Source organism: Tenrec ecaudatus, chromosome 5, assembly GCF_050624435.1.
Source record: "Tenrec ecaudatus isolate mTenEca1 chromosome 5, mTenEca1.hap1, whole genome shotgun sequence".
NCBI lineage: Eukaryota > Metazoa > Chordata > Mammalia > Afrosoricida > Tenrecidae > Tenrec > Tenrec ecaudatus.
In genome coordinates this window covers 38,629,726-38,649,809 of record NC_134534.1, presented here as the reverse complement: position 1 = coordinate 38,649,809, position 20,084 = coordinate 38,629,726, and the positions used below count along the sequence as shown (strand labels likewise).

At 41.6% G+C, this 20,084-nt stretch overlaps 1 protein-coding gene across 3 annotated transcripts in view; it reads left to right on the top strand.

Annotated features, from left to right (window-relative positions):
• Positions 1-20,084, top strand: part of VPS13B (vacuolar protein sorting 13 homolog B) — a 731,003-nt gene that overhangs the window by 423,869 nt on the left and 287,050 nt on the right. For all 3 annotated transcript variants that reach the window (XM_075549441.1, XM_075549440.1, XM_075549439.1), the window contains exon 32: positions 18,295-18,421. In XM_075549441.1, the coding sequence (XP_075405556.1) occupies positions 18,295-18,421 (127 nt within the window). The remainder of the gene's footprint in view (positions 1-18,294; positions 18,422-20,084) is intronic.

Here is a 20,084-nt window from a genome sequence, read left to right as displayed (position 1 = left end):
TTTACACGGCATATTAGTGTCTCGTTCACTAGTTGCTTTACAGTTTGTTCCATGAATTGGTTGCTAACCTTCTGAGGAAATGGCACGCTGTCCATGTTTGACCTCCTCCACTACACAGGGCGCGGGGGGGGGGAGGGGGGGCAAAATGGAACTGTGCATCTACCCAAGGATGATTCAAATGATGCAGAGGTCAGACATGCCCTCCATCCTCCATTGTTCTCCAGCACACTGCTTTTCTGCTGGATTGGATGATCCATTGCATTGGCCACATAGAGCTCACAGAAATGCTCAGAATTATGAGCATTTATTAGGGAAGGTAGCAGGTTATCATGAATCAAGATGAGAAAGCAGCACCTTTTCTTAGCTATGCCAGCAGGCCTGTCTCTCTCGTTCTTGGACTCTCAGCCACACGGTCCGTGTGCCTTTCTCCTGCTCCAGCAGGTGTTCTAAATCTCTTTTCACAAACTCACTGACATCAAGTCAGTTCCAGCTCATGGCCACCCTTTAGGACAGGGTTTCCAACATTGGGTTTCCAACATTGTAACTCATTATGGGAGCCAAGGACTAATTCAATCTACAACGGGCACCCCACTCTGCAAAGCCAACCTCTTGTCTGAAGACACTCAGCTTTACTTATTCCATGGTCTGGAAAGCCCGCTCTTCTGGCTCATGATGTTGGTTTGGCTCCTCTGCTTTGTATTATGGTCCTGCAGCTTCAGCGTCTCCTGCCTCCACACTGCAAACACGGATCTCCCACTCTTGGCTCTTCTTGCCTGATGGTCACAAGCGTTCTATTCCTGTTTCGGAGAAGGCTCACTCTTTTATGCAAGGAAATGACAAAAGTGACCAATCTTGGAGGCAGAGTCCTTTGCACCTTATTTGCAAGACCCCACATAGTTTTGGGTCGTACTTAACCAGGGCTGTGGCTAGAAGATCAATACAAACGAATTTCTCTCCACTGCACCCACAGCATGTCAGTTTGTGTTTTCTTTTTAACCATTTCCATCTTGCCTTCTTAATTTCATCGCTGCAGTGCTCTGCCCCTCCTTGCTTTCTCATGTTGCTTTTAGACAAATATTGCCTGTTTGATTTCCTACAATTGATTGTTCTAATTATGACTGAAAGGTGACACCTGGCTCCAGGTTTAGTTCCAGGTTAAAGGAGTGTTTTAGGAGACTAGCTTCTCATTATCCATCATTCCATTAAATTTGGGTTTTCTTAGAAATTTGAATTTTGTTATGCATTTTTCTCCCATTCTAACCAAGACTTTCTATTGTGCTCCTTTACCAAATGGTCATTAGTGATGTTGGGCACCATCTAGTTCTTATCATCTTTGGCCAGAAGAGGTTGTGGTTTGTGTGGGCCATTGGTCCTGTGGTCGAATTGCTTCTTTGAGTCTCTGATTTCCTCCACATTTCTTTCTGCAGATGATGAGACATCAGTGGTTGTATTTTAGATGGCTGTTCACATGTGCTTAAGATCCTGTGTTACTTAATGATATTGTGAAGTATTCATTATTACCAGAAATATGTACCAGAGATGACATAGGGGAAATTTAGCAATATCTCAGAAAAAGTATAGTTTTATAATACCACAGACTTAATTTTTTTCTTTCTCGGGTCGTAAGACTTTTATATGCTGTTACTGATATAATTTGTCACATAATGAGAAAAATGTATAGTATGGATAAGCATTTTATCTTTCCATCAGTATTTTAGTTGCTATTTGCTCTTATTTGGACCACTGCCATCTTTTCCATTTTAAGGTGTTTTTAATACCCTATATATTTTAGCACTCCCCGATGAGAACACGTCAGATGTTGCATGTTTCTCACATTGGTTGTTTTATGGAATTTGAGCTATAATTATGGTGTCTCTAAGGATATCAATTCTTCTGCTAGATTCACAGATTTTTAATACTTCTTCCTGTTGCCCTCTCCTCACCAGATCTCTTAATTCTTTTAAATTGGCTTTCTTGAAATCCAATACTCCTATGTCACAGAACCAGATGATCCAATTTGCTTTTTTGGCAGACACTGTGTAAAGCTCTGCCCTTGAAAAGTTCAGCAAAAGACACTTGCATTCTCTCAACTACTCAAATAGGAAAGGAAAGGTTTGAATTTTATCTAGGCTTTTTCATGACATAACTTATCCCAATTCTCTGATCTCATCTGTATTACTGTAAAGTATAAGAGACTAGTAGAAGCACATGTATAGGATGGCACCTAGCAGCGACACATAAGGAATATTAAATGAATGATTCCGAAGAACATTTCAGGTGTTGTTGCCAGTAATGCCTAAACTTGGGTTATAAATAAAAACCAAGAATATGCATACTAGACTTGAAGACCTTTATCAGCGCCTCTGGTTTCTCACTAATATTTTCACTTTCATCTTGTGCTATGTAGGCAGCAGTACTTAATAACATTTTTGAATATACAGTAGAACTAGCCTGAAAACTAATCTAACAAAGGTTATGCCTACTAAATGAAGATACGGGCCCAAAGCTGCTCTGTTGTCACTTGGGCTTCCAGGTCCTATTTGGTGAGCTTTGTGCCCACTGAGTGAGTGACCCCTGTGCAGTAGTCCCTGTACCTCATTCCCTCACAGAGAATATGGGCTTCGGGCTGGAAAGGGGGAATCAATTACAAGGATCTACATATAACCTCCTCCCTGGGGGATGGACAACAGAAAAGTGGGTGAAGATATGACAAAATAATAATAACTTATAAGTTCTCAAGGGTTCATAAGGGAGAGGGGAGCGGGGAGGAAGGGGGTAAAATGAGAAGCTGATACCAAGGGCTTAAGTAGAAAGCAAATGTTTTGAGAATGATGATGGCAACAAATGTATAAATGTGCTTGACACAATGGATGTATGTATGGACTGTGATAAGAGTTGTGCGAGCCACAATAAAAATAAATCAATAAAGAGATATAGGTCTACCAATAGTCTTGCTGTAAATGCAGGCTTGTTGTCAAGAAGCACTCCATACCAAACTCACAAAAGCCTTTCCATGGTCTGTAAGGGCCATAATAATCTGTGTAGCCATGAAAATTCATATGCGTTTCAAGGAGATGGTTCTTAGAATTTTAAAGAAGGAAGTCAATGATTATCATAAACCCAATGGGAATGGAAGGATGGCAGTTGTCAAATGGAGTATTAGAAGGGGCTGGTAGGTGCGGTCACGTCAGTACCAACTCCGCAGCCCCGTGAGCAGCAGAGACGGGTCTTGAGCCATCCTGACAGTTGGGACTGAGTTTGCGCCCACTGGTCTAGCTCCTGTGCGAGTTCATCTCCTTGAGAGTCTTCCTCTTGTTTGCTGACCCCTTACTTTACCGAGCATAATGTGCTTCACCAGGTACTGGTCCACCTGACAACTGGCCCAAAGGATGTGAGACAAAGTTTCTCTGTGTCCTTGCTTCTCAGGGACATTCTGGCTGTACGTCTGCCAAGGCAGTTTAGTTTATTCTGCTGGCAGTCGCAGTAATTTAATATTCCCCCCTAGCATCACAATCCAAACGTATCAGTTCTTCAGTTTTCCTTTTTTAATTGGTCACCTTTTGTATGCAGATGCGCATTGTGGATCAGTCACACCCAAGCCTTCAAAATGACAGCTTGGCGACAGATTTGCCCAATGCAGTATGGTGGTTGATTTCTTGGCTGCTGCTTCCATGGATGTTGATTGTGGAAAGTGAATGAAATCTATGACAAATTCAATATGTTCTCCATTTGTCTTGATGTTTCTTAGTGTCCAGATGTGAGGATTGTTGTTTTCTCGGTGTTGAGGTAATCTATACTGAAGGCTGTAGTCTTTGGTCTTCTTCAGCAACTGCGAAGTCTTCCTCATTTTCAGCCAGGAAGGATGTGTCAGCTTCATCTCCCATGTTTTTCATGACTCTTTCTACCATCTTAATGTGCTGTTCCTCTTAATATAGTACAGCTGCTCAGATTAGATTCTCACCATATAGATTGAATAAATATGGTGAAAGAGTACGACTTTGACATGCCTTGCTTAGCCTCATGTTTTGTTCTAACAACTGTCTCTTGATCTATGTACAGTTTCCATATAAGCACAATTAAGTGCTCTAGAATTCCCAATCTTTGCAATGTTATCCATAGCGCTTGATGGGCCACACAGTCAAATGTTTTATTAGTTAGTGAAACATAGGCAAACTTCTTTTGTAGACTCTCTGCTTTCAGCCACCATCCATCCATGTGGCATCAGCTGTAGTATCCATCATTCCACATGCTCTTCGAAATCTGGTTTGACTTTCCAGAAGTTCCAATTCAGTGTATTGCTGCAACCGCTTTTTAATTATGTTCAGGAGAATTTTATTTGCATGTGATCTTAATATTATCCTATAATTTCTACATTATTTTGAATCAGCTTTCTGCGGAACAGGCACGGATGCGGTTACTGTCCAGTTAGTGGCCCAGGGCGCTGTCTTCCACACGTCTTGGCTTTGATGACAGAGCGCCTCCAGTCCTGCATCTGTTTGATGGAACGGCCCCTTGGCTGCCATCAGTTCCTGGAGCCTGGCTTGTAACTCGGCCCTTCCGTGCAGCTCAGACTTCTTCCTTCTTTTCCGTTAGTTTTTGTTCACGGGCTGTCTCGATGGCTGCACATTGAACAGTTCTTCTTTAGTACAGAGATTCTCTGTATTCATTTTTACCTTCTTTTTCTGCTTCCTTCATCCTTCAGTATTTTGCCTTTAACCCAAACTCACTGCCATCGAGTCAGTGCCGCCTCATAACTTAGAGTCCTCCACTATTTCAACTCAAGGCTTGGATTTTTCCCTCAGTTCTTTCAGTTTCTTAAAGAAAAAATTTTAAGATCATTTTATTGGAGACTCTTAACAGCTCTTCCAACAATCCATTTGTCAATTGTATCAAACACACTTGTACATATGTTACCATCATAATTTTCTAAACATTTACTTTATATTTGAGCCCTTGGCATCAGCTCCTCTTTTTCCCTTCCCTCCTCCCTCCCACTCTCATAACCCCATAATAAATTGTAAATTATTATTATTTTCATATCTTACACCCACCACTGTCTCCCTTCCCCCATGGTTTCTTCTCCTCCTCCTTTCCCCACCGCCCCTGTCCTGATGGTATCACTACTCCCATTTCTATACCTGAAAGGTTTATCTGACCTGGATTTCATGTGCCCTAGAGCTCTTATCTGTACTTGTGGACATGCTCTGGCCCAGCCCCCAGTGAAAGGCAGGACTGGGGTCAAGATCGGGGGGGTTCTTCAAAGAACCAGAGGAATATTGTGTGTTTCATTGGTGCTATACTGTGCCCTGGTTGACTCATCCCTTCCTTGTGGCCCTTCTAAGAGGTGATGTCCCATTGTCTACAGATGGGTTTGGGGCCTCTGCTCTGACCCCCCTCATTCTCAACAATATGTTTTTACTTGTTTGTTTATTTGTGGTCTTCTGTTGCCTGTTACCTGATCCTGTCCACAACTCATGGTCGCATAGGCTAGTGTGCTTCTTCCGTGTGGGCTTGTTGCTTCTCTGCTAGATGGTCACTTGTTGAACTTCAAGCCTTTATGACCCTAGACACTATACTTTTTAATAGCCAGGCACCATCAGCTTTCTTCACTACATTTTCTTGTATACCCATTTTGTCTTAAGCGATTGTGCTGGGAGGGTGGGCAACACAGAATGCCAGGTTGTTAGAACAAAGTGTTCTTGTGTTGAGGGAAGACTTGAGCAGAGGCCCAAAGTTTGTCCACTTCCTCAGTGTATTGCCATGTAAATATATGTACATAGGCCAATACCTCTATTTTTATCAATTAATAAGTGCACACTTATGTTTATACCTCTATCCATAGCTTTGCATCCTAGCTTTTTACTGTTTCATTTTACCTTCTTCCTGCCCCACAATCACACTCACCCTTCTTCTGCCTCTTCATAATTCCTCTCAGCTAGATTGCTTTTGCTCCAACACCCCCAGGATCTCTACATACTCCTTGTTGTTGATTTTAATTCCCGTATTTTCCCCTCTGTCTACGGTGCTGTGTGTTCCCCCCTCCCTTCCCCCACCTCCTCCACCCTTAAGTCCCTCAGGAATCTTCAGTCCTGTTGTTTTCTCCACGGGCTGGCTTTTTATTGTCTATCTCATATAGATAGGCAAAGCAATAATAATGTAGACAATACAAAAGAAAACAAAAATTGTATAAAGAGGGGAAAAATATATATATAATAACAACTAGCAAAAAAGCCCAGAAAAAGCATAGATAATTCCAGGGCTGTCTGCTGAGCTTTATAACTATCTCCACACTGGTCCTTGGGGGCATGGGGTGTGGGGTGGGATATCTAAGAACTGCCCCTCCTAGTCTGAAGTCTATTTGGGGGGCTCTTGAGGGGCTTTGTGGCTTGGCTTTGCTCCTGTTGCTGATCTGTTATGTTCCCTTCTTGGTTCGCCCTGGTGTGTGTGTGGGGGGGGGGGGGTTCAAACTAGACTTACTTCCCACTGTGTGTCCCCAGTGTTGTCCTCTGCCGCAGTATGCTCCTGCGAGGGAGCATCTTGTCTTGAGCATTTGTCCTCCCTACAGTCCTCTCTGTGCCTTAACAGCTCCATACAGGGACTTTGTCCTTAGGGCTTGGTGTGCCAATATAGGGTCCAGAGCCTCAGTCTTTTTCCTTCTTAGTTTGCTTCTGTGTGGGCATGGCAGGCTGGCCCCTCTCCTCAACCTGTAGGATTAGTGTTGTCCTCTGTAGCACATACTTCAGGGAGGGGGTCAGTTTGACTCTGACTGGGGCTGGCCCTATAGCCCACTTGCTTCATGCATTGCTCTATGTTTGGCGCCCTCAAGATTTGGCGCACCATGGCGGGCTCTGCATGCACACTCCCGATTCTGTGGAGACATCACCAATACACTTCTCCTGGGTGGGTTAGTGCCCTGATTTCCTGGTGCCATTGTCTCCCCTTTTTGCCTCCTTCCCCCTTTCCCCTTCTTTGTGATGGAATGACATGTACATCCTTGAGTTTGACCTGTCACCCACCCCACTGCCTGTATCTCAACCTGCATAGTGTGAGATAAGTGGCTCTTCTTCTATCCCTGATGTGCTGATTATACTTATCTCAGTGGACTCATGTCATACTTGTCCTTTTGTGATTGGCTAACTTCACTTAACATAATTTCCTTCAACTCTTCCCATGAGGTGATGTACTTCAGGCTATCATCAGTGCTTTTTAGTGCTTTTTAGTACTCCATTGTGTATCTGTGCCAGAGTTTTCTAATCCACTTGTCCATCGATGGAAATTTAGGTTGTTTCCAATTCTTTGCAGTTGTGAATTGTGCCGCAATAAACATGAGTGCGCTGACGACTGGTTGTGGTCTGTTTCTTACCTCTTCTGGGGATATGCCCAGTAGAGGGATAGCTAGATCATAAGGTAACTCCGTTTCCATTTTTGCTTTAAATATCACAGATCTCTTTTCCACAGAAGCTGTGTGTCCTACACAACCACCGGCAGTGGAGGAGAGTTCCTGTTCGGTCGCATCCCCTCCAACATTTGCGTCTCTCAGATTTTCGGATTTAGGCTATCCTATGGGGTGTTAGGTGGCATCTCATGGTTGTTTAGTTCGCATTTCTCTGATGGCTAATGATCATCAGCATTTTTCATGTTGGACGTTCGGGTCTCCTCCCTACTGAAACTTCTCTTCATGTCTTTTGCCCACTTCCTCAGGGGGTTAACTGTTTTCTTCATTTTGCAGGCTAGGAGGGTGTTGTAGATTTTAGTAATACGTCCTCTGTCTGTTGTATCATTGCTAAAAATCCTCTCCCAACCTGTGGGCTTTCTTGATACTCTCTTGGTAAAGTCTTTTGATACACAAAGGTGTTTAATCGTTATTATACCCCACTTGTCGATTCCAGGTTCACCTGTCTGTGTACCCTGCCCTATTGTAGATCGCCGATGAATTCCCTGAGTCAAGGTTCTTAAGTTTGCCCCGATTCCTTCATTGATGGTCCTGATAGTTGGGGGTTTTATTTCTAGGTTTGTGATCCATCTGGAGTTTGTTTTTGTGTATGGAGTGAGGTAAATACATCTCGTTTCATTTTTCTACGGGCGTATATCCATTGTTTCCAGCACCACTTGTTAAAGAGGGCTACTGGCTCCTACTTGATGCTTTGGGGGCCCTTGTTGAAGATCAGTTGTCTATGTGCTGGTGGCTTTATTTCTGGTTTTGCTGTTCTTTTCCTTTGGTCTGTCATTATACCAGTACCAAGCTGCTTTGACCACTGTGGCTGTGTGGTAGGTGTTAAAGTCAGGCAAGGGGAGCCTTCTGACATTGTCCTTCTTGAGGAGTTCTTTGCTAATTCTGGGCTTCTTGCCTATCTATATAAAATTGGTGGTCAGTTTTTCCAATTCTTTGAAGAAGGTTTTTGGCATTTGAATCAGGATAGCGTTAAACTTATCTGGTGCCTTGGGTAAGATTGACATCTTTACTAGATTGACATTTTCCGATCCACGAGCATGAGATAGTCTTTCAATTGTGGAGGTCACTTTTGGTTTCCTGTAGTAGGGTCCTGTAGTTTTCCTTTTATAAGTCTTTTTTTAAAAAAGTCTTTTGTTTTTTGGTTAAATATTTCCCCAGATATTTCAGTTTGTTCTTGGCTCTTGTGAAGTATACTGCCTTCTTGATCTCCTCTTCCTTGGTCTTGTCCTATTTATATAGAAAACCAATAGACTTCTGCTTGTTGATCTTTTATCCTTCCCCTCTTCTATATCCCTCTATCACTGTCAGTACTCTTACTGTGGAGTTTTGGGGATTTTCAATGTAAAGAATCATGTTGTCTGCCCATAAGATAGTTTCACCACCTCCTCTACCATCACTTCCTCTACTTTATTGTTCTGCTGCTGTCTTGTGTTGTTAGTTAGGACCTCCAGTACGATGTTGAATAGAAGTGGAGATAAGGAGCATCATTGTCTGGTCCCCGTTTTCAGTGGGGTTGTTTTTCATCTTTTCTCCATTGACTATGATGTGATTCTCTTCCCAGCAATCATAGTAGCTAGGCACTATCTAGTTTCTTTTGTTTCAGAATAGAGACTGATGTTTATATGGTCTGTTCATCCATGAGACAAATTGTTTCCAGATGTCTTCTATTTTCGTCATTTTTCTTTCCCCTTTACCCAATGTATCGCATTGCTTCCTTTGCATATGAAAGTTCCCTAATTATACTATTCCCACTTTGTGTTTCTAATTGCGCCATCACTAGCTGTGCTACCTCTGATTCCGTATTTTACAGGCTTGTAGTTTGCTTTACTTTCCGTTGTTCTTAAGCACCATCGATTCCATTCTGACCCACACAGACCCTATGCACAACAGGACAAATCACTGCCCGATCCTTGGCCGTCCTCACAGTCGGTCCTCTGCTCCAGGCCATTATTTCAGCCACGGTGTAAAGCTGCCCCTTTGATGGCCTTCCTCCTTTTCACTACCCCTCTGCTTTACCAAATATGTCATCCTTCTTCAGGGACTGGTCCCTCCTGACAACATGACCGTAGTATTTAAGATGAAGTCTCACCATCCTACCTCAAAGGAGCACCCTGGCCATACTTCTTCCAAGACAGATCACTTGGTCCTCTTATCAATCAAGAGGGCTTTCAATTTCTTCTCCCACTCCATAACTCATATATATCAATTCTTCTTTGGTCTTCTTTATTCACTGTCCAACTTTCACTTGCATATGAGGCAATTGAAAATACCATGACTATGTACATATGCAAATATATTTATACATGAGGATGGGGAAATAGATCTGTGTGCATATATTTATAGGTTTAGTATTAAGGTAGCAGAAGGACATTGGGCCTCCACTCAAGTACTCCCTCCATGCAAGAATACTTTCTTCTATTAAATTGGCATTCTATGATTCTTACCTTCCTGACACAACCACTGAAGACAAAACGGGTGCATAAGCAAATGTGAAGAAAGCTGATGGTGCCCGGCTATCAAAAATTATACCATCTTGGGTCTTAAAGGCTTGAAGGTAAAAACAAGCGGCCATCTAGTTCAGAAGCAACAAAGCCCACATGGAAGAAGCACACCAGCCTGTGTGATCACAAGGTGTCGAAGGGATCAGGTATCAGGCATCATCAGAACAAAAAATCATATCATAGTGAATGAGGGGGGCAGTGTGGAATGGAGACCCAAAGCCCATTTGTAGGCCACTGGACAACCCCTTACAGAAGGGTTTTTGGGAGGAGACGAGCCAGTCAGGGTGCGATATAGCAACGATGAAACATACAACTTTTCTCTAGTTCCTAGATGCTTCCTACCTCCCCAACCCGTCCCCTACTATCAGGATCCCAATTCTACCTTGCAAGTCTGGCTAGACCAAAGGATGTACACTGGTACAGATGGCAACTGGAAACACAGGGAATCCAGAGTGGATGATCCCTTCGGGACCAGTGGTGTGAGTGGCGATACTGGGAGGGTAGAAGGAGGGTGGGTTGGAGAGGGGAAACCAATTACAAGGATCTATATATGACCTCCTCCCTGGGGGACGGACAACAGAAAAGTGGGTGAAGGGAGACATTGGACAGCAAAATGTATGACAAAATAATAATTTATAAATTATCAAGGGTTCGTGAGGGAGGGGTGAGCCAGTAGGAAGTGGAAAAAATGAGGACCTGATGCCATGGGCTTAAGTGGAGAGCAAATGTTTTGTGAATGATGAGGGCAATGAATGTACAGTTGTGCGTTACACAATTGATGCATGTATGGATTGTGGTAAGAGTTGTATGAGTCCCTAATAAAACGATTAAAAAGAAAAAAGAAAATACCATGACTGCAGTCAGATGCATCCTAGCCCTCAAAGAAATATCCTTGATTTTCTATACAGCAGTGGTTCTCAACCTGTAGGTCATGACCCCTTTGGGGGTCAAATGACCCTTTCACAGGGGTCACCTGATTCATAACTAGCAAAATTACAGTTATGAAGTAGCAACAAAAATGATTTTATGGTTGGGGGGTCACCACAACATGAGGAACTGTATGAAAGGGTCGCGGCATGAGGAAGGTTGAGAACTACTGCTCTACAGAGATCTTGTGCAGCAGATTCACTTAATGCAACTGGTCTTTTGATCTCTGGACTGCTTCTTCCATGAGCATTGATTATGGATCCAAACATAGTCAAGATGCAATCTTTGACAGCTTCAACGTCTTTTAAGTTTATCATGTTGTTACCTATTGGTTCAGTTGTGAGGGTTTTTGTTTATTTAATATTGAGTGTAATCCACACTGAATACTGAAATCTTCGATATTCATCAGCAAGTACTCAAGCCCCAGTAGCTTTCAGCATGGAATGTTGTATAATCTACATGTTACAGGTTTGTTTGTTTGTTTGTTTAATCATTTCATTGGAGGTTTGTACAACTCATCATAATCCATGCATCCATCATGTCTAGCACATTTGTACATTTGTTGCCATCATCATTTTCAGGTTATTAATAAGCCTTCTTCCAATCCTGACACTACATTCTTCTTTAGATAAGCCAACTTCTCTGAGGATTTGTTCAGCTTACAGAATGGACAAGGATAGTGAGAAGAGGATTCATGCATGTTTCCTGAATTTAAACCATGTAATATGCCTTTGTTCTGTTCACACGTATAAGTTCCACAGGAGCACAATGAATGTTCTGGAATTCTAATTGTGCTCAAGGTTAATCCAAAGTTTGTTGTGATCCACACAGTCGAATGCTTTGGCACAGTCAATCAAACACAAGTAGACATCTTTCTGGTATTCTCTGCTTTGAGCCAAGATCCGTCTGACAGCAGCAATGGGACCCCGCGTTTCATGTCCTTTTCTGAAACTGGCCTGAACCTCTGTCAGTGTACGACTGCAACCATTATTGGATAATTTTCAGGGAAAAATGTACTGGTATGTGATATCAGTGGGATGGTTCTATAATTTGCACATTTGTTGGTCATCCTTCTTTGGAATGGGTACAAATATGGATCTCTTGCAATCAGTTGGCCAAGTAGTTGTCCTCCAGATTTCCTGGCATAGATGAGTGAGTGCTTCCAGTGCTTCATCAGGTTGTTGAAACATTTCCATTGGTATTCCATCAATTTCTGGAGCTTTGGTTTTGGCTAATGCTTTCAGTGGAGCTTGAACTTCATCCTTTAATACCGTTGATTCTTGCTCATATGCTCGGTCCTCAAGGACTGGCATGCCGACTAGTTCTTTTTGGTTCTTTTGATGATTCTTGCATCACTCAATATTTTGTCCATAGAATTTTTCAATATTACCACTCAAGACTCAAGTTTTTTCTTGTTTAGTGTGGTCTTTGGATGCCTCTATGTCTGAGTTGTCTTTGAGTCGTGTTGTTGTATGTGTTACTCTCAAGTTGTTGTTTACTTGTTGGTTCTTTGTTCAGATAACTTCTTTTAGTATTTCTTGTAAATGCTGGTCTGAGAAATCAGTGCTTAATCTTATGTATTCCATTTTATACGTAGCTTATCATTTTTTTCAGAGAAATTTTGAGGATTCCTTTATTGTCTTTTGTTTTGGAAAGTTTGATCATGAAATGTCCGGATGGGTTTACTTTGGAGTCTATCCTGTTTGAGCAACTTGGATGTATATCTTCTTGTCTTTCGTGGAATACAGGAACTTTTCTTCTAACTTCTCTTTATTGATCCTCTCTCACTCTCGCATTTGTTGCCTTGCGTGTGTGTTCATTTCTTTTTGTTCTGGAATTCTGATCATACAAAATTCATTCCTCTTATTGATGTCCCACATAGTTTTAGGTTCTTTGTGTGTTTGTTTTTTATTCCTTTGTTCCTTTTTTGACTGTTCTGGCAGATTTATATTTAGAGATTTGTCTTCAGACTGACTGATTCAGCCTTTCACTTAATGAATTTTCCTTTGCCTTTTCATTACATTTTCTATTTCTGATATTTTGCTATTAATCTTTTGGATTTCTGTTTGCTGTTTGGTGTGGTTTCTGATTTTTAATTTATTTTGTTTTTAAATAGTTTTCCTAAAGTTTTTTTTTCTTCCTATATTTTCTTTGTTTTCATTTTCGGGTATCTTCATCTTTCTTTCAAATCAATGAAAATATTTCAATAGCATTATTTTTGAATTCCATATCTAGTAGTTCCAGTACCTTTTCTTTCTCAGAAAGTCCTTTTGAGTCAGTATTTTGGGTACTTGTTTAAGCCACTCTGTGTTGTTTCTTTCTGTTAACTGAAATGGTCTCTTGTCTCTGAGACATTGCGGTGTTGTTATATGTAAGTGATTGTACGTTGGTGTGTTTTCAGGTACTCGCTACCTGTCTCTTGGTGGCTAGGATAGAGAATGTGAGTGTGTGCCCAACTCTCTGTTAATATAACGTAGTTAGAGGTTGTCTGGGTTAATCCTAACTGCTGTCAATTGATTATCGGGTGGTATAGGGGAGGGTAGTGACCCTCAGCCCAGGCTGGATTGTAGGAGAGATGCGCGTGGCAAAGCAGTGTGGATATGATGCTGTCTCCCATCAGGAAAGTCAAGAGAGAAAAACGAGTAAATGGCAAAAATAATAACATAGAAGAAAACAAATTTTAAAAGGAGGAAAAGCAGGCAAATAACAGGATGCTACAGTTATTTTAATAACTTGAAAAAGTAGGAAAGGGAAATAAAAATAAAGGAAGTGGGGGAATAATAAAGAGAAATGCAATTAGGAAAACCAGAAAGGTGGGGAAAGAAATGAGAAAAGGAAACTAAAAGGTGTGAGAAAGAGGAAGGGCCGAAAAACAAGCAGAAGAAACGAAAGGACCAAACCAAGGGAAGCGAGGAAAAAGAACTGAGAATGGTGACGGCAACAGGTGTGCTTGACGCAGTGATGGGTGGCTGTCGGGGTTGTGATAAGAATTGTACGGGCCCCCAATAAAAATGATTTAAAAAAAGAGAGATAGAGAAAGAAAAGGAAAGAAGGCGGGGGATAATGTGTGTTAGTCTGGGCGGACTAGAGAAACAAATCCAGACACTCATACGTGTATAAGAAAGAGCTTTAGATCAAAAGAGTGATTGGATATTGAGAAAACATCCCAGCCCAGTCCAGATCAAGTCCATAAGCCCAATATTAGCCCATATGTCCAATACCAGTCTATAAATTCCTCTTCAGACTCAGTCAACACTTGCAGTGATGCTGAATGCAAAAATCACAGGTCAGTGGGTGGAAATACTTGTGGATCCAGTGGTGGTAGAAGCATCTCAGTGCTGACGTGGGTCGCCGTGTGGCTCCTCCAGCTCCAGGGCCCTGGTTCTATCAGCATAGCTCATGTGGCTTGTCAACCGGAATGTCTCACAGGGAGAGAGTGTGTGTCTGGCCTCCAAGAAGATAGGAGTTCCCAGAATCCTCAGGAGAAGGCCAGGCCCACATAGAGGCCCCGTGGGCTGTGACCTGATCAACAGACTAGATTCCACCCCTTCACAAGTTGACAGATTATGTAACTGACATGGAATACTTGTCCTGGACTAATATTTAGAAGAAAACTGTGATGTCAGGACACCCAGTCTGCGTGAACACCCTCTGCCAGTCAAGGAGCTCATGGATGGAGTTGGGGGAGTGGGTGGGACACCCAGACCTAGGCGGAGTTCTTGCTGATTTGGAAGTGTTCTTGTTGGCTCAGAGGGTAGCTGTGTCCAGGTTTCTCATTCCCAGAAGGAACGCTTTCAGATCCAGGGCAACTGGGAGCAGGATAGCTGGGTGTGGAAAAGAAAGTGTTGGACTTCCAGCAATGACCTTGGACAATTCACTCATCCTGCACGACATGGTCTACTCTTCTAATGAGAGAGAGTCCACTTGCTCCCGGATGCAGAGTGGTCTATCGTGAGGACCAGGCCACATCATACCAGCTGATAATTCTCTCACCTAGCTCTTCTCTCTAGCGGTCTGGTAGCTTCATGATTTTTCTTTGGCCTGTTAATCAAAAGGTAAGCAGTTCAAAACTACCAGATATTTTTCAGGATAAAGATGGGGCTTTCTACTCCCATGAAGAGTTATAGTCTCAGAAACTCACAGGGACATTTGTACTCTGTCCTGTAGGTTTGCTATCAGTCAGCATCGACTCATTGGCCGTGAATGTGAATTTTTATGGAGCTCCTCTCTTGTTGCTTTTGCTTCTTTTCCCAGTTTGTCTTCAATCCACTTCTCTGTCCATGCTTCTGGCCTCAATTTGAGAGTGACCACTTTCATTTGGTCTTTCATGTGTTTGTTGTAAAGGGAGTGCATAGTGTGTGTGCCTCATGCCATCTTGCCCAAAGTCCTGTTTAGCTCTTTTACTTCATCAGTTTCCCGTTCACTTCAGCTATTTAACCTTCAGGAACAAATGTCAGCGTTTCTTCTGACACTCACTTCCGTCTTTTCTCTAATTCCTGTCTTTTTAGTGATGTTTAGGTTTCTCACGTCACATGTCCTGGATGCCATCCACAACCTCTCTGCTTTTCAATCCTTAGTGGTCAGTGTGTCAAATCTGTCCTGAGATGGCCCCTAGGTTTAGGTGGGATCTACTCAAAATTGTACTTTGGCTCTCGCGAACTTGTTTTAGTTTTTTAGATTCATCTTGACTTTGGATATGAATAATTCATGATCTGCTCTGCAGTTGGCCTCACCCTTATTCTGACTGATGGCACTGATTTTTTTCCACCTTCTATTCCATAGTTGTTGTGGATTTGATTCCTGGGTAGTTCCTCTGACGAGGTCCATGTCAATAGTTGTGTATGTCGCTGGAAAAAAAAAAGTATTTCCAATGAGTAGATCACTGATGGTCAGAATGCTATTATATGATCTCTGATAGGAATTCTTTCACATTAATAGATAATTATTAATAGATCATCTTTGTTTCTGACTTTCAAATTCCAATAAGTAGTAATTTTCAGTGTATCTTGATTACATCTTTGATAAATTTTAAACTGCAGAATTTGGCAAAAATCTTCAATTTCTTTGTTTTCAAGGGAAGTGGTTGGTGCATAAATACAAGAAAACTTCGGAAAGTTCACAGAAAATTTTCACTGTCTTGTATTTCCAATTTCCACTAACTTTTGAAGCCCCCTGTGTGACTGGTAATCATATCTATCGGTCTTCCTAGTAAGTGTAGAGCGACTGTCCTGTTACCAGTGGCACTGTATTTCAGTGTAGATCTGGAAATGTCCTTCTGGGCAGTAATGTGACACCATTCTTCTCTGATTGTTATTTATTGCATGGTAGAACATCTGACTCTGATTCAGAAAGGCCAATACCAGTCCATTTCAGCTTAGAATAAGCATATTTAAGGTTTTCATTTCATTTTAAACAACTTCAGTTTTCCTAGAGTCATACTTTTCAATTCACACAGTTTGGTTATGAATGGATGTTTGTAGAGATGCGTTCTCATGTTGACTCAGCATATGGAGGTCTCCGAAGCTTCACTCTGTTCATGTCATTAAAGTCCATGTTATTTTAAGGTGACAGCTCTTCCTAGTTACATTTTTAATGCCTTTCCACTTAAGGGGCTTACCTTTTAGCACCAAACCAGAGAATGTTCTGCTGCTATTAAGATTCTCACTAGCCTATATTTTGGAAGTAGATTTTCAATTCCTTCTCTCTAGTGTTTCTTAGTCTGGAAACACTGCTATAACCATATAATCATGGCTGACCCTGCCAGCATTTGGAATACCTTGAGCATAGCTTCCAGTATTATAGGAACATACCAGCTACCACTGTACAACAAGGTGAAGTAAAAGTGGTGACTAGAAATAATAAGGCTAGGAAATTAAAAATTGTCATAAAGGGGCTTAATCAAGGGCAACGTAGCTACAAGGAATTACTAAACCCGAATGAAGCCCGAACATGATGGTGGAACAAGAGGAAAGTAAAAGGAAATAGAGGCAAGAACCAGGAGGCAAAAGGCATTTATATGTCCAGGAATGTACATATGTAAATATATGTATATATAATGAGAGGGGACTAGAACCATGTACTCATATCTATATGTTAAGCATTAAGGTTGCAGACGGACATTGGGCCTTGACTCAAGTAGTCCCTCAACACAAGAACACTTTGTTCTAACAATCTGCCATTCTGTGATGCTCACCTTCCCTACACGATCGCTGAAGACAAAATGGGTGCATATGCAAATATGGTGAAGAAAGTTCATGTTGCCCAGCTACATCTGCAGGCTTTAAAAGGTGTGAAAGTAAACAAGCGGCCATCTAGCTGAGAAAGCAACAAAGCCCACATGGAAGAAGCACACCAGCCTGTGTGATCATGAGGTGTCGATGGGATCAGGTATCAGGCATCTAAGACCCAGAACAAAATTATACCCAATGTGAATTGGGGGGGGGGGCGTGCCCATGAAGCGGGGACCCAAAGCCCATCTGTAGACAATTGGACATCCCCTCACAGAGGGGTCACAGACATGAGCCAGTCAGGGTGCAGAATAGCACTGATGAAACACACACGTTTCCTTTAGTTTTTTGGTGCTTCCTTCCCCCCACTATCATGACCTCAATTCTACCTTACAAATTGGATTAGACCAGAGCATGCACCCTGCTACAAATAAGAGCCTGTAACACAGGGAATCCAGGATAGATAACCCCTCAGGGCCAACTAGGAGAGTAGAGATACCAGGGGGATTAGGGGAGGGTGGGGGGTGGAAAGAGGGAATTGATCACAAGGATCAATCTAGAACCCCCTCCTAGGGGGACAAACAACAGAAAAGTAGGTGAGGGGTGATGGAGGATGACATAAGATATGAAAATAATAATCTATAATTTATCAAGGTTTGTGAGGGAGGGTGGGTGGGGGAGGAGGGAGAAGAAATGGGAAGCTGATATCGGGCTCATGTGGGAAGAGAATGCTTTGAAAATGATGATAGCGGCATATGTGCAAATGTGCTTGACACACTGGGTGAATATATGGATTGTGATAAGAGATGTAAGAGCCTCCAATAAAAGTATTTAATAAAAAATTCACAAAAGGAAGATTATTTCGTAGCAAAAATGATAATAAATTGCTTGGGAAAAATAAAGGAATAAAAAATAGAAAAAGTTAATTTGTGGAAAGGCCCTTTGTGTTGAAACTACAAAGTCACTTGTTTCTGATTCATTCAATATTTCTTGTGGAGCTATCTTTTATACTTACAGTATTGACGTTGAGAAACTATGATCTTAAAAACTTGTACAATTACATCTCTGAATATCTCTGAATGATAATGCAATGTTATACACGTTTGCTGTACTAAATCTTTGCAAATTTAATCACAATTGTCCTTGAAAAATGAAAAGGTTAAGAATGTTTTACTTTGTATTTTAGCATAAGGAGGCATCAAGAAAGGAGAGCAATTTTGACTCCAATTTTGACAGACTTTTCTGTCCGAATTACTGGAGCACCTGCCATCATTTTCACCAAAATAATTTCTCCAGAAAATGTGCATCCTGAGGTTAGTGGATTTCATTTCTATTTTACTCTAAATAGTGGAGCCACTCCTCGCTGTAATGTACCTCACCGGCTTCCCTCTCAGGATTTTATGTTGGATTATTGATAACATTGCTGTTGCTTATATTTGCTGAGCACTTTCTCGGTGTCCAGGTACTGTTCAGTTGTTGTTGTCCATCTGATAACTCGTTTAATCCGCTTGATAATCTTTCTGCTAGCTATTGCTACCATTCTTGCTTTACAGATCAGGCAAAAGACAGAGCATGTAGTCTCCTTGCCCATGTTGGCAAATATATGAACCCAAATGGCCTGACTCCAGACCCTGCTCGTTGAACCTCTAAAACCCCTTTGTAATGAAAGCCACAGTAATTCTGCCATGAAATAGACGTCTTACAGGAATGACTTACGTAGAGACTTCTTCATGGATTAATTAGTCTTAACAACATATGCATGATATAGATAATGTTCTTAGGTGCGATCACACAGGATGAAACACTGCCTGTCCCTGGGCAAGCTTCACAATGTTTGAGCCCACTGTTGCAGCCACTGCGTGAATCCATCTTCGCTTGTCAAGGCTGTCTTATTTTTCACCGCCCCTCCACTAACCAAGCACTTGGTCATGCTCCAGAGACTGGTCTCTCTGGAAACTATTAGGTAATGTTAGTTTCCAAATTTTGTAGGTGAGGAAACTAAGGTTAAAAAAATGAGGTGTGTGCAATAAGGGATCAATGTCATGTAGCCCATGACTTGATGTGTCCCAGTTTCATTGTTGTGTACAGCCTGCATCCCTCTCGGATAATGAGGCCAAACATAATTTTAAGCATACTATTCATAGAAATTTATGCCATGCTAAACATTATAAACTTTTTTGTTACTCGTAGGTTTAAAGGGCACCATTATGAAAAGTTCATAAAAATTAGATCTCTAATATATGAAACCAAGTTGCTAATACATTATCTCATGATGTTTATAATAGCCTTAGGAAAGGTAGGTTAGACCAGGTATCTTAAATATCCGTAAAAACCAAACCAAACTCAGTGCCATTGAGTAGAGCTAGCCCTGTGGGTTTCCGTGACTGTAGTCATTATAGAGTTGAATGTCTCCCCTTCTCAGAGGAGCAGCTGGTGGTTTTGAGAGCAGCACCAGGCACAGGCATTACGCCGTCAGAGCGACCTGAAAGTGTCCATATGAGAAAGAGCTGCTGTTGGATGCCTTGGAGTAGGTTTTGACGCATAGGGACCCCGTGTAGCAGATGAACTACCCCATAGCTTTCCCTTGGCTGTAATCATTCCCGAGCAGATCGCCATGTCTTTTTGTCAAGGGTTCTTAGATAGGTATGAATTTGGAACCTTTGGTTAACAGCCAAATATTTAAGCATTACGCCACCAGGGCTCTGTAGTAAGTTTATTAATATTTTTCATTACTTAGTAGTACTGGCTTAGGATTTGCCTCAAACTTCTTGCGTAGTATCTATTTTTAAATACTAATGCTGCTACGAAAATGTGAATTGTAAGTATTTTGTTACTAGTTTTTTTCTTCCACTGAAAATACTTTTTGTTTGGGTTCCCAAATACTTGTAGTCATGAAAATGAGGAACAAAAGTAAGACTATATCAAAGTGTTTTAAATACATCTCATCTTAATGAATCTCATCTTCTCATTTAGTGT